Source organism: Artemia franciscana, chromosome 4 (genome assembly GCF_032884065.1).
Source record: "Artemia franciscana chromosome 4, ASM3288406v1, whole genome shotgun sequence".
NCBI lineage: Eukaryota > Metazoa > Arthropoda > Branchiopoda > Anostraca > Artemiidae > Artemia > Artemia franciscana.
The window spans coordinates 21,227,375-21,248,616 of NC_088866.1; the positions used below are offsets into that span (position 1 = coordinate 21,227,375).

The 21,242-nt window shown below is 35.6% G+C and overlaps 1 protein-coding gene across 1 annotated transcript in view; it reads right to left on the reverse strand.

Annotated features, from left to right (window-relative positions):
* The window catches only part of LOC136026140 (uncharacterized), a 76,653-nt gene extending 62,443 nt beyond the window's left edge, over positions 1 to 14,210 (reverse strand). The window contains exon 1 of the mRNA XM_065702442.1: positions 14,087 to 14,210. Coding sequence (XP_065558514.1) covers positions 14,087 to 14,100 — 14 coding nt within the window. The 5' untranslated portion in view covers positions 14,101 to 14,210. The remainder of the gene's footprint in view (positions 1 to 14,086) is intronic.
* Between the last annotated feature and the right edge of the window lie 7,032 nt (positions 14,211 to 21,242).

Consider the following 21,242-nt stretch of genomic DNA (forward strand, 5'->3'; position numbering starts at 1 on the left):
ATGAAACATACTTGAAGAGGACACACTCCTTAAAAATCACACTCATTCAAATTGGAATTTAATTTCAAACTGGTGCCAGCGAAGCTTTCTAGGTGCGGTCCTGCGACTACGGTCTCTCCCAAAAACAGTTGCCTGATACAACCACATTCAGTTCAAGTGTAAAGTATTTTTTCTTTTACGCACAATTTAAAACAAATTATACACTTTGTTATGCTTAATTAACTATTAAAGCTCCTGGACAATTTTGATCTAATTCTGCCGTGCTTTGAGTCAAGGAAACTAGTCAATAAACTCAGTTTTCGGATTATCGCTCTTTTAGTAATGTATTTAGCAGTTGATTAACATAATGCTTTGATAGCAATAGTAAGTTCTAAGGGATGATTTGGATATTCAATGAAGGACAAAGGTCGATTTACACCTCAGATACTCTTTTAAAGCTAGAAAATGTATTTGACAACGCTTCCAAGGGCACTTTCATGTACACTGGCTGCTCAAAGTTGGTCTTCCAAAGTTGGAAGTTTCCTTCCAAAGTTAGTCTAGATTTTTTGAAAGAAAACCAACAAAAATAAAGGGGTAAATCTTTATCGAAGTCATTAGTCATTGGCCCTCTGTCCATTGGTACTCGGGTACTCGTTAAGGCTAATCAGCAATTTCTTAAGGCCTAGTCAAAGTACAAGCATTTTACGCCCTAGGGAATTCTTTTTCTTAGGCGGCAACTCGGTCAAATACAAAGGTATCAGTTTTCTTCGTCGCTTCAACTAAACAAACATATGAAGGTTGAACTTAAGGGGTTTCTCACTCAAAATTATGATTAGGCACAGACTATCCTTAACAATTCTTCTTGTATTATGCATCTATTAGCCGGTAGTTTGACGTCTGCACGCTACTTATTCTCTAGACTCTTGTTTAAACAGGTTACAACTAACTAATACTTGAATGAATCGCTGCTGATCAATCCGAGTGGTTAGTCCCTTGGTGTAATTTATGCATTCTCACACACTCCGATTACAGCTGGATCTAGTCTTTTTAGGGGAATTTTTGACTTCGGAACACAAATATGTAAAGTATTTGAAGGGACTGCAGTCAGGAAGTATATATTACTAGGTTGGGGTGGCGCTTCGCGCCACCCCAACACCTAGTTGGTGGGGCGCTTCGCGCCACCCCCCTCCCCCCCCCAGCCCCCCGCGCTCGTAAGTCGTTACGCGCCATATTAGTTACGCGCCATTGTAGTTGTGTCCCTGTGTCATATAAATATATTGTCAGGTTTACTGACTCTTGAACATGCAACATATAATTGTCCATGGGAAAAACAATCCTTATTCAGATCTATACCTCATTATTCTAATGATGTGTCCCTGTGTCCAGGTCGTCATTTATATTCCCTGTGTCCCGGTCGTCATTTGTGTCCCGGTGTCCTAGTTTGTAATTTTTCTTTGAGTGTCCCGGTCGTCATTTATATTCCCTGTGTCCCGGTCTTCATTTGTGTCCCGATCTGTAATTTCTATTCGAACAATCCCTGTGTCCCGGTCGTCATTTATATATCCCGCCTGTGCCCCCGGCGTCCCCGTTGTAGTTGTGTTCCTGTGTCCCGTTCGTCATTTATATTCCCTGTGTCCCGGTCGTGATTTGTGTCCCGGTGTCCCAGTCTGTAATTTCTCTTTGAGGTTCCCGGTCGTCATTTATATTCCCTGTGTCCCGGTCGTCATTTGTGTCCCGGTATGTAATTTCATCAGTTGACAAACATGACGTCAGTCGACAAACAACTTCATGACGCATACAGCTCAATCCTTATAATGACGTCAGTCGAAAAACATGACGTCAGTCGACACACAAACATGACGTCACTCGACACACACACACAGACAACTTATTTTATATATATACTAGCTGTTGGGGTGGCGCTTCGCGCCACCCCAACACCTAGTTGGTGGGGGCGCTTCGCACCCCCCCCAAGCCCCCCCGCGCGCGTAAGTCGTTACGCGCCATATTAGTTACGCGCCATTGTAGTTGTGTCCCTATGTCCCACCTGTGAATATAGATAGATATATATATATATATATCTATATATGTTTTTAACTACGTAAAACTTGCGAATACACAACATTCTTTGCTGTCCCATTGTCTGTGCATATAAATAGATTGTCAGGTTTACCGACTCTTGAACATGCAACATATAATGGTCCATGGGAAAACAATCCGTATTCAGATCTATACCTCATGATTCTAATGATTGCCCTTGAGCTTTGTTGATGGTGATTGCTAATCGACCATTCCCTGTCCCGGTGTCCCGGTCGTCATTTATATCCCCCTGTGCCCCCCGGCGTCCCCGTTGTAGTTGTGTCCCTGTGTCCCGGTCGTCATTTATATTCCCTGTGTCCCGGTCGTCATTTGTATCCCGGTGTCCCGGTCTGTATATACATTCGTTTTTTAGTTTTGTTTTTCTCCTTTATTTTTTTCCTTTTTTTTTCTTTTTTAGTTTATTTAGATTTTTAGATTTTTTAGTTTTTTTATTAGTTTTTAGTTTTTTTTCTTTTTAGTTTTTTTGTAGTTTTTACCTTCTTTTTAGTTTTGTTAGTTTTTTTTTTTACTTATGTCCTGGTCGTCATTTATACTCCCTGTGTCCCGGTGCTTTGTTGATTGCTAATCGAACATTCCTTTTGTCCTGGTCGCTTTCTCTTTGAGTGTCGTCATTTATTTTTTTCTTTTTTAGTTCTTTTAGTTTTTACCTTTTTTAGTTTTTTTTAGTTTTTTAGATGAAAATTTTTTTTAGTTTTTTCCTTTATTTCTTTTTAGTTTTTTATTGGTTTTTACCTTTATTTTAGCTTATTTTTCAGTTTTTTCCTTTTTTTTAGTTTTTTTTTTAGTTTTTAGTTTTTTTAGTTTTTTACCTTTTTTTTAGTTTTTTTAGTTTTTTTAGTTTTTTAGCTTTTTTATTTTTTTTATTAGTTTTTTCAGTTTTTTTTTTAGTTTTTAGTTTTTTACCTTTTTTAGCCTAACCAGGATTTGAACCTGGGACCTTCATTCTCCGTTCTGACACCCTCTCTCACCGAGTGACTACTCCAGCATGTTCATTTTCGTGTTTTAAATGGTATATTATTAACCAAATTAATGTGTTTTACAATATACTAAGCATCGTCATAACAAAAATGACGACAACTAATTTCATGACGTCAGCCGACACAGAAACATGACGTCACCTGATCCACAGATCCACAGACAGACAACTTATTTTTATATATATAGATATATAGATAGAAATAAGTTTCTGATTGTTGAATAGAAGATTTTTTGCTCTATTTTTTGATACCCCACAGCAACAGTGTCTAGTATAGCAATCTAGATTGCAAACCCGAAACAGGTTTTATAATTATTTTGGAATTGTAAAAAGAATAATTCTCGGCTTTAAGATTTGATAAGATCAAAATATTCACCAGATTTTTTTTATTTCTATTGATAGAAAAACCGCCGAAATCACTAATTCAGGAACGTCGGGGAAACTCCAAATGTTTAACATAGAGGAAGATTCCTTGAGAGTGCATTCTGCTATCAACAAAAATAATAAGATCCATCTTCATCTAAGTCGGCTTTACCAATCCAGCATTGGCCCTCGGCCCACTGGTATCTGGGTACTCATTAAGGCTAATCTGTTTTTTTTTTATTATGAATCACCAAATCAACTATATAACATCAAGTTGATGGCTTTATCGTAACAAAACTTGAAAAAAGTAAGTTCTTATTATTAAAACTGTAGCTGGAAATACTATTACTACGTCTAATAACTCGTAAGGGCGAAAAACCACCTGCATCCATTTTGGTAGCACATAACCCTGTCAATTTCATCACTATATTTACCTCCGGGGCTACCAATCCTAAGGAAGAAGATCTTAGGACAAGTGGGTTTGGACCAAAGTTACTGTTGAACCAAAATTCTGTCTAAAAAAACCGTCATTGATCAATAATATTTATTGTGAGATAAATGACATGGTTTTGAGTTTTCAGTGTATATGAGATGGTGGCCTACAATATCTTTTGCCGAGATTGAGGTGTAGCACCTCTCCCAAGTATCTTGGTTATTTTCTTTATTTCGAGTTTTCACAGCACTTTACTAAAATTTTCAAAGGTTAATTTTATTGGTATCTATAAAGATACAGCTTGTTTCTAAACTATTTTGACCCACGGCCAAATCTAGGAGGGAAAGGGTTACCCAGTTCCAACCCCCCTTGCCAAAATTTTTTCAGACTCATATGGAAGTAATACTAATCCATGTAAACAAAATTTTTGCTGCATTTTGTAAATTTATTTTCTGAAATTTACCAACAAGTTTAAAGTGCTGATAAAGAACATGTTTTTTTCAAAATGCTAATCCGAGTATTTATTATCTATAGTCAACTGTTCGTGGTAACGAACTGTAGTAAGGAGCCACCCTGCTCACTAATAACCGAAAGTTTAAAAAAAACAGAATTTTTATATCAATAGTTACATCAAAAGAATTGTATTTTATGCTGATTTTAAATATATAAGTTTCATCAAGTTCAGTCTTACCCATCCAAAACTACGAGCCTGAGAAAATTTGCCTTATTTTAGATTAACGATTAACGAAAATCAAACTGTCAGATTCAGCGTATCAGAGAACCCTAATGTAGAAGTTTCAAGCTCCTATCTACAAAAATGTGGAATTAATATTTTTTTGCCAGAAGACAGATAGCGGATGCGTGTTTATTTGTTGTTGTTTTTTCCAGGGGCAATAATATCGGCCCACTGGTCCTAGAATGTTGCAAGCGACCTCATTCTAACGAAAATTAGAAGTTCTAGTTCGCTTTTTAAGTGCCCAAAAAAATTGGAGGGTACTTAAGCTCCCTCCCCCACTGATTTTTCCCCAAAGACACCGGATCAAAATTTTGAGACAACCACCTTGTTCAGCATGGTCGGAAAATCTAATAACTATGTTTTTTGGGGCGGCTTAATCCCCCACAGTCCCAGGGGAGCGGCTGCAAGTTCCAAACTTTGACGATTGTTCGCATATATTAATGGTTACTGGGGAGTGTACAGACGTTTTCACAGGGACTTTTTCGCGTTGGGGGGTGGGGTCGGGGGGAATGGTTACGTGGGAGGATCTTTGCATGGAAGAATTTATCATGAGGGAAGGGAATTTTCAGGAAGGGGGCGCAGGATGTTCTAGCATTATTAAAAAAAAAACAATGAGAAAATAAAAAAAGTTTTTTTCAGCTGGAAGTACGGAGCAGCAATAAAACTTAAAACAAACAGGAATTATTACGTATATGAGTTCATCCCCTCCTCAACACCTCGCTCTTTACGCTAAATTATTTTTAGTTAATTTCAACGATTTATTCTACGGCCTTTGTGATTCAGGGATCATTCTTAAAGAATTGGGACACAATTCAAGCTTTAGTGTAAAGAGCAAGGTATTGACGAGGAGACGAAATCCCTCATATACGTATTAAAAATATTCAAATATAGAAGTTCGCTACGTAAGTTAATTCATAAGTTACGTATATTTATTACGAATAAAAACACTCACAAAAAATTAAAAATTCTAGTTACCTTTTTAAGCAACCAAAAATTTAAGGGCAACTAGGCTTCCTCTCCCACTCCCTTCTTTTTAATATAATCTACCGATCAAAACCATGAGAAAGCCATTTGGCCCCCCCAAAAAAATTAATATACAAATTTCGTTTTAATTATTCATGTGCGGTGAGCCAAAATCAAAACCTGTATTAATTAAAAATCGTTCACACATTATATATGAAAAAAATTGTTTTTTAACTGCAAGTAAGGAGCGACATTAAAACTTAAAATGAATAAAATTTATTCCGTATATGAAAAGGGTTGTCCCCTTCTCAACGCCCCGCTCTTTACGCTAAAGTTTGATTCTTTCTCACAACTCTACTTTTTAAAACAATGAAAAACTTTAGCGTAGAGAGCGTTCAGTGAATAGTACAGCTTTTTGTTTTTTTTTATTATTGTATTTAGCCACCCCGTTGGCTCCTAAAAATTGAATAAGAAAATGTATTGATCTAATCCAATTACTAATCCAAATTAATGAAGTCTAACTCCTTTTTTAAGTTAATTTATTAAATTTTAACTTAATAAATTTATACTGATTAATCAAGTTTTACTTTAAATTAATTTTGTGAATAAGATTAAATTTTAACCTGTTTTTTTGCCGTTAATAAGCAATGCCGTATCCGAATATTTTTTTCGGGGGAGGGTACGAAAAACTTTAAAATGCATCAAAAAGTGTGCTTGTACATTTTTATTATGTTTTGTGAGCTGGGAAAACATATCGGGGGGAGGTTCAAGTAGCCTAATCCCTCCCCTGAATTTAAGGAACCCTTGAATGAAGGGTTCCGTAGATATTGGTGATAAAAAAAACATGAGCTTTTTGTTATCAAACAATTCATACGGCAGGTAGTTATTCGAAAAACCGTTTAATCATTGTGATAACAGTAGCTGTGTCATGATAAAAACGGCTAATATTAGAATTGTACACAAAAGAAAAATTGAAAAAGCAAGACTAATATGGATATACCGAAAGAATTGCTCGGCAAAAGCAAATATGTAGGCAAGCATTTTTTCAAAGCAAAAACCAAAAGTCTTAAGTGGGTTGACCCTCTTTACGGGTCTACAGCAACACGCTTCCTCACGAGTATATACTGCCCTTCTTCTTCATCTTCAAAATATTCAATAGGCGTACTATTGGCCATTGCCAGGTAATAAATGCAATAAAATGTTATCTTCAGCTTTAACATTGATTCAAAGAGACGAAATTATATTAAAGCGTCAATAATCATACTGGTGGCGTTGATGTGGCATCTACGGATTCTTTTATTACTGAACTAGCTCTCCTGTTTGACTGCGGAAACAGAAAATTAAGCACTATTTCTTAGAAATTTGTTGAATTATTTGTATAAATTTTGAGATCCGATATTTATTTCGCTCACAGTGGCTAGGTCGTTAAAGACCAAATCTAAGCGTTAAAAATCACACTAAGGGTGTTGATTTGGCATATATAGATTCTTTTATTACTGAACTAGCTTCTCCTATTTGACTAGGGAAACAGAAAATTAAGTACTAATTCTTCGAAATTAGTTTAACTAGTTGCGTAAATTTCGAGATTTAGTTTTTACTTCACTCGCTGTGTCAAGGTCGATAGAGAGCAAATCTAAGCTCTGAGCCAAATGGAAAATGAACAGTATTCTTAATTTGCTAACAATGCTTTAGACTTGAGCACAACACGACTTTATCAAGACTGTCAAGCAGGGCCGTATCCAAAAGGGGGGCTACCTGGTTTGCCCCCCTTCTGACTCGTATAAAAGTAGCGAAAATACATGTAAAAAATTTTTCGCTGCGTTTCCTAAAGTTTTTTGGTTCCCCTCCCCTTCCTGGAACAAAAATTCCGGATACGGCCGTGCTATCAAGTTTGGGGGCTCTACAGAGACTTACGCTACCAGCACCAGGTTTTCGTTGGGAACGAGAGGATCCTTGTCAGGAAAAATAAAGACGTTACCACCCTTCTTCCTTAAAACGCTAGTCTTTTTAATTTGCTTTTTGGAAGAACCCGATGGTTCCAGAAAACAGTAGTTACATATCGTTGGTAGAATTTGTCACAATTGTATCCTTACACGGAAAACTGTATCCAGGAGGGGAGAGTTAGGGGATTTGAGGCCCCTCCCCCTAAAATATCTAATTCGATGAAACGTAACAAAAATGGATAAAAATCAATTTTGGTGCGTTTTGTAATTTTTTTTGGAAACCCCCCTCCCCCAAAAAACATCTTTCCGTAGACGCCCCCTCCCCCTGAAAAAAAAATCTTGGATACGTCCCTGCTTGTACGCAACGTTCAATTGTAGAGCAGCATTTTGAAGGCAACCGTAGAGATTTAAATGTGGATTTGACGAACTCGTCACTTGATCGGTGATGGAGCAAGAGTTTTTTTATTGGGTCTCCAGAGTCCTATCGTGTTGATATCCAATTAAAGTTAATCTGTCAAAAAACAGTACGTATACAGGTGCCTTTTTTTTCAGAGGGAGCCAAATTAAACATCAAAAACCAGGAGAACAATAGGGTATCCCTTTCGCAATGCAGTGGAATTTTATATTTGAACGAATATTTCGACCCTATGTCCATGGGCTGTCCTCAGCAAAACATAAATGTATAAAAGAAAAGAGACTTGCAATAACATACAACTATTAAAACTAAAATGAAAACTTTAAGACACTCGCAGCATCTTTACTTCAGCGAAGTTCAACCAGGACTGATAAATAAAGTGAGGAGAAACAAGGCAATTCATTGAAATGAAAGAAAACAAGTTAAAAACACGCTTTCACTCCTGATCTTGCCTTTTTGACAGCTAACCTCGAAGGTCTTTTTCTAACTGGTTCTGTATTAGTTTCTGCTGGTTTTTAAATATATTTAATAAGATTATTTTTAATTAAATTTGTTAACGCAGCATTTAGTGAGTGTTCCCGCCAAGTCCCTATTTAAGGAAATATTATAATTTATCTTAAGTCTGATTTCAATTGCTTCTGGAACGACCTATTTTATGCCTAGGTAATTGCTAATAAGGACAGATTCTTCAAAAGTATTTTGTGGCTGGGGTTTTCCAAAACATGGCCACTTAAAGCAGAATCAAAAGAAACATTAGCGCTATTAGAATTCAAAGCTTCGGTAATATCATCTTTATGCTGTTGTAGACGTTTCTCTAAATTATGGTGGGTTCTACCTACATAGTATTTGTCACAGTCACATAGTATTTGATAAACCCCTCTTTGGCGAGTAACTGGAGTTATATCCTTACCAAAGGTTAGAAAGTTCATGATTTCAAAATTATTAGAAAATACTACACACAGATTATTTTGTGTGCAAACTTTTTTTTTTATTCATAGTGATTTTTGGGATGTATGAAAGGTATATTTAAGGGCTTATCGGGATTCTCACATGGTAAAATACCATTGATTTTACGGGAGTGCCTTTTCAGTCTACGGCTAATTGTGATATTAATAAGTAAATTGGGAAAAGTATGCCCCTGATGAAGTTTAGTTCTGCGGGGATGTGGGAATCAGAACAAATGAATAAATGTTTACGGGACGATCGACGAGAGGGATTACGACAGCTCTTTTAACTTGTGGAGGGGGGATGATTTGATGGTAAAATGAAGATATCTAATGTTTTGTGTTGGTTTTCTGTAAATAGTAGAATTGAGTTTATCTATCCTACGAATAACTAACACATCTAGGAAGGGTATTTTATTTGCAATTTCAATTTGTACGGTAAACAGTAAAATACCATCATATGTATTAAGGTGATCTAAAAAAATCCCAAGTTCATTTTCCCCATGATTCCAAAGTGATATTAAGTCATCCATGTATCGTCCCCAGTAAGACAATATAGGGGAGCCAAATTTATCGAAAAAGTATTAATAAATATGAAAACTGAAACATAAACCAGAGATAATCTCAAAGAATAGTAGAACTTCGCAGGACCTGGTTCCTATGCCTCCTCCCCCTGCTCACGTGCCTAGTTTTCAGATAAGAGAACAGCCATGACATAGTCCCAGCTAAATATTCATCAGTTGGGTGTCTAAAAGTCGTATCTCCGTAATTATAAATTTCCAGAGGAGCAAATAAAAAACGTCAAAACTTTCCAGGGGAGGAGGGCAATGATTGAAAAGAAAACAAGGTCACTCATTGAAAATATAGGAAACTATATAAAATAGAAATTATAGCAAAAATATTGAGTTAATTTGGGAGAAACAAGGACAAAGAACCCTAAGCCTTGCACGTGTCTGGTACCCTGAATTATTCAAACGGTCTAAATGATAAAGAACAACAAATAATATCCAAGCCATTTTATTTACATTGCCCATGCATTATGAAAATGTCGAAGTGGTAGATAAGGGATCGTAAGTAATTTTATTCATATTGCCCAGTGATTATAAGTAATTTATAAACGCAATTTTTATTCTTAAATATTGTTGTTTTTTTTCGACTAGTCATCCTGCTGTTTATCAACCACTTGAAACAATTCTATATGGGATCCAAAAAATCACTAACACCCGACTCGATTGAAATTAACTCGTGTGCTTAAATCTGTTCACACCAATGTATCATATAAAGCAATGTGGTAAAATGGCCGCAACCACAAGGCGATCAAGTTTCGGTAAAATAGACGATTTTCCTATGTCAAAGGCTTTCCGTATAATCCAGCTTAGGATGATCAATTAGACCTCCGTTGCCTGTGCAACAGGAAGTGTTGCAGCAACTGTGCCCTGTTCCTTAGGGCACAGTTGCGGAGCAACACGTGCAACTGTGCCCTACGGGACACAGTTGCGGAGCAACAGTCTCCATTATGTCCTTCAGAGGACATTTTTCTAATGCGGCTTCGATTGTTATCTTGAAGCATCTTTGATATGGTTTTATTTCGAGCTCCTACTAAACTGAGTTTGGTAAAATGTTTAGCTGGTCCAGAAATAAACGAGAGACATCAATAAAAGTTCTATATGAGTTCATAATTATTTTATCTCTAAAACGTTTACTTCCGAAACTAGGGCCGTCTTAACTTGACGCCAATTCGAAGCATTATGTTTCGAGACGCACATTTCGGGAATTATTTCCGGGAAATCTGAAAGAGATACGGAAATAACGTCTTAGAGTTTTCTGCTTAACTTTTGATGGTCTAAGCTAGGAAAATATAAAACAAACCAAATTCACCAAAAAATTTAAATTGCCCCGAGGGCATGACATAACTTCCAAATAGAAAAACCCACAGAAGGAATTTTATTTCGGAGAAACTATTGTAAGCTCCAGTTGTTAGGAGATCGAGACCTGTCGAACCGCGTTGGAAAAAAAATTCTAGCTGGTCCAGAACAGAAGTTACCTCTAGAACGTCGAAACTTCGGAAATTATTTCTTAGAGAACGAAGCAACTTGGTATATAGAACACTTCACTTCTTCTTGCATACTTTTCATAGCACTACTCGATAAAAATATAAGAAACATCAAAATCGAAAATTTGAGAAAATTCCAAAAAAAATCGGAACGAGACGGACTTTTCCGGAATTATTTCCGGGAAATCTGTAAGAGCTACGGAATTTTGTGCTCCGGTTCTCGAAGAGACAAATGAAAGTTCTACATGAGTTCAGCATAACTGTATTTCTAACAAGTTTATTTCCGAACCTAGGGTCGTCTTAACTTGACGCCAAACATCGAACGCAGAGTTTCTAAGAAAAAAACGGTTTTATTTTTTTTTATGGAAAACTGTTAGAAATTTTAGGAGCTTCTCAGGAACTTTTTTACTCTGTTTCACGTTTCCCTTCCCTCTGAAAAATCTCAAATTTTTAACTCTTACCAATTCGGAGCTACAGGTCGCTGATCACGGTGAAAAACAAAAACAAAAACAAAATAAAACTACGAAAGCAGTAGTGTTGCTCCACAACACAAAAACTACGAAAGCAGTAGTGTTGCTCCGCAACACAATTATATCTATATATATGTATATATATATATATATATATATATATATATATATATATATATATATATATATATATATATATATATATATATATATATATATATATATATATATATATATATATATATATACGTTTGTTTGTATTTGCTTTATCATAATTAGGACTGCTTGACAATCTTTCAACATCGTGCACAGAGAAAAATCAATTTGATAGATATTAAAATAATTACAGAACCATGTCAATTTAGCAGACCTTTTATCAAATATTTTTCCTAATATTTTATTCTTCAACATGAACAAAATATCTATTTCTTCATTAAGTCAACTACAAATATTTCGAAGGCTGCACAGAATCAAGAAAAGCCTTTACTGTCAAAGTAATAAGATCTATCAATCCGAACTAAAGACGTTGTACTACTCGACTCCAAATATCGTTGAATTTACAATAGGGTAAATCAAGTACAAGAAAGCGTTAGAAAACGGAGCATATTTAGGCCCAAAAAATGGGCTTTCCCTTAAATCGTGTTCTTTGACGTTAATAAATAATTGACGCATTATTACCGCTAAATAATGGGCTAATCTTATATTTAATAAAAGGTCTTTCGTGTGAACCTTTTTTTTTATCCTAACTGATAGTTTACATTTGTTTGCGGCTGCAAAAAGAAAAAAAAAATGAAAAGACCATAGGTAAAAAGAAGAAAATAAATGAGGTTGCAAACTCTTTCAAGAGGTAAACATGCTTTCTAGGTTTAAACCTCATAGTTGCCTGAGACAACTAGGAATTTTCTGATCTCCGAACATTTTTCTAATTCGTAGAAAGAATAGGGACAGTTTTTTCAAAGTTTCCGTACAGAAGAACGGATTTTTAAGGTTATACTTAAATTCATAAGTAATAAGGGTAAATACTAGGGATTTATAATAGATAAGATGATGAAAATATAATCAACTGAAAAGAAGTTGAACCTTTTTTTTGTCTGCTAGTCACTGTTTTTCAAATGAAGTGATTGGGAGGCAATAATACGCCCCTTGGGTAGACTTTTATCATGACTTAGTCTTCAGACTGATATACATTTTTCACCCCTGCAGAAGAAACATTTCAAGTTGTTTTATAAAATTTACTCTTTACTGAAAAAAGGATTCACAGAATTACTTTTTGAATTTCCATAAGGTTTGAATGAAGCTTTAACAAACCTTTTATATTAACAACTTGAAGTTCATTTTCAAAAGGTTGTGGTCAAGGCCCTAATGAGACTGATGATGTTTTTCTTAGGGATTTGACTATTAGACTAAAAGACCAAGAGATTTACCGTTGAGTTGTGGAGACAAGTGTTTTGACTAGTTCTTTTTTCTGTAGTCTTATAGAGATTTTTGGTAAAGAATATTTTTTCATGCTAAAATTACCTGTTAAGTACATTGGGAGTTGAATTTATTAAAGTGGTAACTGCCTACCCCAACTATCAAATTGGAGAGATTTCACTTTTCCAAATAAATTCTCAACTCGTTCACAATGCTTTATTTTGGATTTGAAATGTGGCATTTAATTTTTAGATGCAATGGACTGGTATATTTAAGGGGGCATTTTATTGGTAATAATGACTCTGGATCTCATTCTCAAGGAAAATCACATTCCACGTTTTCTTTTTTTCTTTTCTTTTTAGTTAAATGCTGAAACCACCGTTTTTGAGACGAGACATCCTAAACTTAGCGGCACAATTTTTATTCCGTCACACCCTGCGTAGAGGGGGGGGGGGTTAGCCTACTTATAAAATTATGTGAATTTTAACTTTCTAGTAACCTTTGATATGCATTTTCAAGCTTAATAAGTGATACAGACATTGGATCAGAATAAAAAATGAATTCTAATATTTTATTTAAACGTGACTTTATTGTCATATTAATTATAGACGAAGGTCGCTTTTTTACTTATGATTCGCTATATGACTAATTAAAAGATAGAACATTTAAACCAAACACCTATTTCGACGTTCACATCAAAATGAAATTTTATCACAAGTGAGGGAATGCAGCTTTAAGGGAATGACATCAAGGAATTCACATTTAACATTGCTGTAAAAATAAGAAAAAAAAATCCCAGCAAGATGCTTCAAATTGGTCCGACCGCTATGATGACAAAGACACAAAAAAACCCATTCCTGGGAAGAACTCAATAAAATCAGAATAGAATAGGTCCTAGCCCAAACAGATATTGGAATACTATATTTTAGATACTTTTCCCTACTTATCGATAAACTGCTGGAAAATAGAGTCCCCCAACACATTAATAAATATTTAACGTGTCAGCAACATACTTCCAGTGATTTACATAAGGGGCCCGAGGGTCTTATTAAGTAAAACAAGGTGTCTAAAAGCGGATAGACACCCCTGTCTAAAAGTCAAGCCCTCTTTGGGGTTGGTTTTTACCTCTAAAAATTTTGTTTTCAGATCAAAACAATCAAGCAGAGCTATCGAAAAGGGAGGAGAGTGTAAGAGAGGATTACAATTCGCATGCGTTTTCGCTAAACCGTGTGCATACGAAACAACCATTTTCTAACCTAGGTCTATAAGCCATCTTAAAATATCATTAAATAAAATACCTCATAATAAGCATTTTAGTTATATCCAATTACACGAAACAAAGAAATTCTCATATACACCACTGTTTACCCTTAACCCGCCTTAGCAAAATGCAGCTAATTCGGTAAAGGCTGCTTAATGAATGAAAACCCGAGAAAAGTTTTTTTTTATTTCCCGACGCTTGGATAGCATTTCATGCCCAAAATCATTAAGCCAATGGTGAAGCGCGATGGTAGAGTGACGCATGAATATCAAACATTTCTTTTCATTGAAAAAAGAGCCGCCAAAACTAAAGTGGGGTTGAAAGATTTTAAAATTATACTTAAAGAGAATAGCTAGTTATTAATTAAACGAAACTATCCATAGTAATACACACCAAAGTAGGGCTTTCAAAATTTTTTCGGGCCGTTACTTGTCTAAGACACAAAAAGCCTCATATATACATTATATATATATATATATATATATATATATATATATATATATATATATATATATATATATATATATATATATATATATATATATATATATATATATATATATATATATATATATATATATATATATTACGTTTAAAGACACATTTTTTTTTATTGTAGTAATTTATTCTGAATTTACAATAAAAATAGACGAATGTTTTCAAAAAAGATTGAGGTATATGAGTAAGATCTTGCTGTTTAAAATGAAAAATTTTTCCGTATTCTAATTCACAAGATTATACGTACACAGAGAAAAATTGGAAAATGGTAAATTCGCCCCCCCCCCTCTAGATTTTGACAGTATATTTTGCCCCCCCCCCCCACGCAAAAAATGTGACCTGCCCCACTGAGTGCAGCAGTATACTACTTGAAACAAATTGGCTAACTCTAATAAGGTACTGAGCCTCTGGACTTAAGGCCGTGATTAAGTGAACTGATGGAACTCGAAAATCCCATGTTAAAATTGAAAATTTATATTTAAAAAGTACTCAAGTATTCATTGGTGGAAGATACCGCTTTTAATATCAGGCCGTAGCTTCTTGAAGATGCTACAAAATGTTTGCTAGGATTTTGCTCATTTTCCTCCAATTGCTTAGAAATATTAGAAAATGTCTAGCTCTTTTTCACAAGTGTACTCTATGGAGGATATTGCTTTTAGAACAAAATCGGTACTATCATGAGCAGAAAACAATAACCTGTAAGATGATCGCAACCATTTATCGATGTATTTTCCTGTTGTCGAACAGTCACGTAGAATATTTTCAGCTACTTGAAATTTTTACAAGTTTTTTTTGCCAGGAAGGATCGTTTCAGATCGCCCAATAGACCAAATTGACAAGCTGGTATAATTAACCTGCTATTTCCGCCAATGAACAAGTGCTATTTGAAGTGTTTTTGACAATCGACGGTCTCTAGAGAATTGAGAGACAGAAGGCTACCCTAACTTCAATTTTGAAGCTCTATGTTTTCAAGTTCACTTAATCACGGCCATTTTCGTGGAACTTTGTTTGATACGAAACGACATCTACACAAAGCTTATTTAGCGAAAAATATCACGTTTGGAGGAAGGGCGGAGAGGTAGTAGCAAAAGTTCGGTACTTTCATTGAAAAATATTTTTTTTGTTGTATTTTCGTAGAAGAAAATAGCAAAAACAACAAAATTACCCCTCTAGATTTTGAAAACACCGGTACTCCCTATATTTCCATGAGTTCCCACCACAGGGGAGAGGCAGCTGCTAAAGAAAATACTATCTAACATAAGAAAAATATAGTAAAATATGGAAAAATCACAAAATTTTCAGGACAGATACGCTTCGTCCCTGTATACGTTTCTAGGTGCGAATTTCCATCGGTATAATTTGAGGCTTCTATAGTCTTCCAAAACAAAGATCCTGAAAAGAACCAACTCGCACGGACAGAGCCATTCGGCCAACCCTTAAAAATAATCAAGTTTAAGACGCTGATGTGTTAGTCCCCATTTTGCATTATTTGTGGGACCATTGCTTTTCCCGAGACGACAATAATTTCAGTTATTTAAGGAATATGAAAATTGCAACTTGAAATGTTATAAGGTTAAAATTCAACTATCGTATCAACATCTTGACTGACGAATCCAGACGCTTCGAACAGGACTTGTTAGGATTTTTAGAAACTCATATCCCAGGGATAGGAAACTTGAAATTAGATGGTATGAAATTAATCCCCGTGCAACTGAAACCTCATTTAAAGAAAAGCTGGCCGTTAATGCTGATTTCGGATCGATAGCTTTTATTAAGTTCATCTTCATACTACAAGTTTATTCCGGGAAATTTTTTTTACGAATTTGTAAAAGATCTGCAACGCTGAACAGTCTTCCATTTTCCTTTTTTGTTTTTCCAGTACTAATAGGGCACTAAAACATCGGAGAGAAGTTTATAAAGTCTTATGAAAGCTAATATTTACATTTACATGTTTTTATATTTTCTTAATGATAAAACCATCATGAAATGTCTATGGCACCAAAATGTGATTTTAGTGTCACTTCCAAAGCGTAAGGATTGAAACAAAACAAAAGATCTACCACAGAAATCTCCGTGATCGAAAACTCCCCAATAACTGGTTTTTAAAATCACCTTCTTGAATACTCCCCTTCCCAGTCATGTTAAAAAGTGGAAAACCAAAAAAAGATCTTTCAAAAAACTACCAAGTGAAAAAATTGAGTCAAATACGAAGCTGATTCAATTTTCTTGGAAAACACTTAGAGTGGAGGGATCGGGATGAAACTTGGTGGTAAAAATAAGCACAAGCCCTAGATACATAATTGACATAACCAGAACGGATCCGCTCTCTTTGGGGTAGTTGGGGGGGGGGTCAATTCTGAAAAATTAGAAAAAATGAGGTATTTTTAATTTACGAACGGGTGATCGGATCTCAATGAAATTTGATATTTAGAAGGATATCGTGTCTCAGAGCTCTTATTTTAAATCCCGAACAGATCTGGTGACATTGGGGTGGGGAGTTGGGAGGGGGAAACCTAAAACTTGGAAAACACTTAGAGTGGAGGGATCGGGATGAAACTTGGTGGGGAAAAATAAGCACAAGTCCTAGATACATAATTGACATAATCGGAACGGATCCACTCTCTTTGGGGTAGTTGGGGGGGGGGGGGTAATTCTGAAAAATGAAAAAATGAGGTATTTTTAACTTACGAACGGGGGATCGGATCTCAATGAAATTTGATATTTAAAAGGATATCGTGTCTCAAAGCTCTTTTTTAAGTCCCGACCGGATCTGGTGACATTGGGGGGAGTTTCGGGTGAAGGAACCTAAAATCATGGAAAACGCTTAGATTGGAGGGATCGGGATGAAACTTGGTGGGAAAAATAAGCAGAAGTCTTAGATACTTGATTTTTTATAATCGGAACGGATTCGCTCTATTGGGGGGAGGGGAGTTAATTCTGAAAAATTAGAAAAAATGACATATTTTTATCTTACGAAGGAGTGATCGGATCTTCATGAAACGTCATATTTAGAAGGACCTCGTGACTCAGATCTCTTATTTTAAATCTCAAACGGATGCAGCGTAATTGGGGGGGGGAGTTGAGGGGAACCGGAAATCTTAGAAAATACTTAAAGCGGTGAGATCAGGATGAAACTGGATGGGAAGAATAAAAACCTGTCTAAGACACGTGACTGACATAATCGGACCGGATCTGCTCTCTTTGGTGGAGTTGGGGGGGGGGGGTAATTTTGAAAATTGAGGTATTTGTAACTTACGTAAGGGTGACCAGATCTTAATGAAATTTGATATTTAGAAGGGTCTTGCGCTTTAAAGTTCTAATTTTAAATTCAGACCAGATCCTGCGACATTGGGGGGAGTTGGAGGGGAAAACTGGAATTCTTGGAAAACGTGAAAATTGGGTTATTTTTATTTTACGATTAGGTGATCGGATCTTAATGAAATTTGAAATTTAGAAGGAATTTTATGTCTCAGAGCTCTTATTTCAAATCCCGACCAGATCTTTTGACATTGGGGGGAATTGGAGGGGGTAATTTTGGAAAACACTTGGAGTGGAGGAATCGGGCTGAAGCTTGGTGGATAGAATAAGCAAATGTCCTTCATACGTGATTGACGGAACTGTGCTGGATCCACTCTCTTTGGGGAAGTTGGGGGAAGGGGTTCCGTGATTTGGCGAGTTTGGTGCTTCTGGACGTGCTAGGACGATGAAAATTGGTAGGCGTGTCAGGGAGCTGCACAAATTGACTTGATAAAGTCGTTTTCCCAGATTCGACCATCCGGGGGGCTAAAGGGAGAGGAAAAATTAGAAAAAATTAGGTATTGATAACATACGAGTGGGTGATCGGATATTAATGAATTTTGATATTTAGGAGGACACCGTGACTCAGAGCTTTATTTTAAATACTGACCGGCATTAAGCCTCTGACTTTCCTTTTAAATCAATCTATTGATTCATATAATTTTGCTAGAGCTCAAACCGTATGAGCTCTTGGCTCTTAGCTCTTCTTGCCTCGTCACAAGTGCCATATGAGCTGTTAGCTCTTGTTTACTTTATTATTGTCATTGACTTGTCTTTCCTGACGTGTTCCTTTGATATATGCAAACTTTTATGGAAGGGTTTTCTGATTTTCATTGTTGTCAGGTTAGCAACTTTTTTCCAAATTGTCTTTAAGCTCTGAAAATATTAGCAAACCAGTATATGAATCTCTATATGTCATATCGTTAAATCAACATTCTTGACGCTAAATTAAGGTCAAATTTGATACTGAACTAAAAGCAAATAAAGCTAAATATAATCATAGATAAATATTTTTACAGTAAAAAAGAAGGAGTAAAGTCATCATTTTTCAGAGTCTTCACGGATTTTGTCTCCACGCTAATAATAACTTTGTGAGTAATTTAACCTGGGACACAGGTGATGGAAGACCCTCAGGCTCTCGTCTCCTCCCAAGTACTTATCTTGTCAATCTTTTCCTTTTTTAAATAAAAAAGAACTAGTTTTTTCAACTGCAAGTAAGAAGCAATATTAAAACTTAAAACGAGCAGAAATTAATATGCATATGAGGGGGTCCCCCCTCCTCAAAAAAAAGAACTAGTTTTTTCAACTGCAAGTAAGAAGCAATATTAAAACTTAAAACGAGCAGAAATTAATATGTATATGAGGGGGTCCCCCCTCCTCAATATTTTGCTTTTTAGTTCTTTTAAAAAAAGCTTCTAATCATTCAAATTAACTAGTCCTTGTTTTTTGGGAGTCGTTCTTGAAAAGCTGGGACAAAAAGCCAAACTTTAGCGTAAAGAGTGATGTATTACGAAGGGGCAAACCCCTCTCATGTGCGTAATAATTTTTTTTCGTTTTTAATTGTAATGTTATTTCTTATTTTTAGTTTGAAAAAAATTTATTTTTATACGTAATTTTTGATCGTCTTTAAATAATGTCGGGAAATCTGGCTGCCCGTCTGGAAAGTTCCTTTAGACAATTAAATCCCGGTCAAAATTTACCCCGGACAATTACTATTAACATCTCCACATGTGAAATTGAGTCGGAAAAGGGAAAGTAAGACAAATAAAAAGAATTTCATATGTGAATTCTGGCAAATCCTCCAAGTGCCAAATTCCCCCTGAAAAGTTTCACTCTCCATGGAAAATTCTTCCTGTGGAGAATCCCCAAGTATAAAATTCACCCTCCCTCAACCTGAAATATTCATGCATAGTTCCCAATAATAAACACTATGTGTAAATAATACGCAATTTTCGTAACTTGAAAACCTTTCTCTAGGGGAGGGGGCATCTTATCTCTAAAGACAAAGTTAACTTTACTTTTCAACTGTGATGGAAAAAGGGCTGTCTCAAAGTATTGATCAAACTACTTTGGCAAAAAAGGGAGGAGGTGGCTTACAGCCCTCTAATCTTTTTGGTCACTTAAAAAGAGCGCTAGAACTTTTAAATTTCTTTGGAATGAACTCGCTTCCGATATTCTAGGACGACTTGTCCGACACAGTCACCCCTGGGGAAAAACTACAAAAAAGACGCATCTGTGATCTTTCTTTTGGCAAAAAATGCAGCATTCCATATTTTTGAAGATTGGAGCTTGAAACCTCTACAGTAGGGTCCTTTGACAGACTGAATATAATGGTGTGATTTTTATTAAGATTCATTGAATTTTCGGCGGTGTTTTCCCCTTTTTTGTATAACCAAACAAATTTTCCCAGACTCGTAGCTTTCGATGGGTAATGAATCTTGTATAATTGAAGCAGCATAATAAGCCGATTCTTTTGATGAGTCTATTATTATAAAATTCCCTATTTTTTAGAGTTTTGGTTATTATTGAGTCGCATTGCTCCGTACTTACAGTTCGGTACCACGAACTGTTTGATTTTGCTATTATTTGGCAATTTTTAGTATTGATCAAAAGGTTCCACCTACTTCAAAACTTAAGGACCCAAGAATTGAATTACATCTGTCTTTTAATAATGGTAGCGGTAATGACTGCAACCTAGTAAAGAATGAACCGCAGCCTGTTGTAATGGAAAGCTCCTTGACTGCAATCTAGTAAAGAATGGACCGCAGCCTGTTGTAATGGAAAGCTCCGAGATGTACTATAAAAAAACTGTCTAAAGAGAAAAATTACTCATTTAAAGAGTATGCAGGAATTCCGATTACAATTCAGGTTTAAAATACCAGTAAGAATTTGCTGCTGAGTAAACTTTTCTTACATTAAAAAATAGCTTGAAAATGTTACAAATCAAAATAAAAACTGCACCTTTGGTATGCAGTTTCAAACCGTTTTTTTTTTTCTGCTTGAAACATCAGAATGTGAGCTTAGAAATCTGCATTTAGAGATGTTTAGCCTCCCACTCGAAAAAAACTTTTTTTTATTTTTTTTTGCATTTTGCATTGATAGCATGTGTCTTCATTTATTTTTTTTTCCTTGTTTTTAGACAGGGCTACCAGGCTACTGCAAGATTAAAGGAGATGATTAACAACTCATTTGGAATGTCTTGATTTTGCCTACTTGCTTTTTGTAAATTTGTCTGTACAGAACCATCATCAAGTGCCATATGGCACCAGAAATCAGCGCAAAATATATGTTTCATAATTTTGTTGGAAAATATACCTGAACTTATCTCAAATGGTATTTCTTATGCCATTACTGGATTTAAGAAGCTGGGAGATATAGCAAGAGTATCATTATGATCT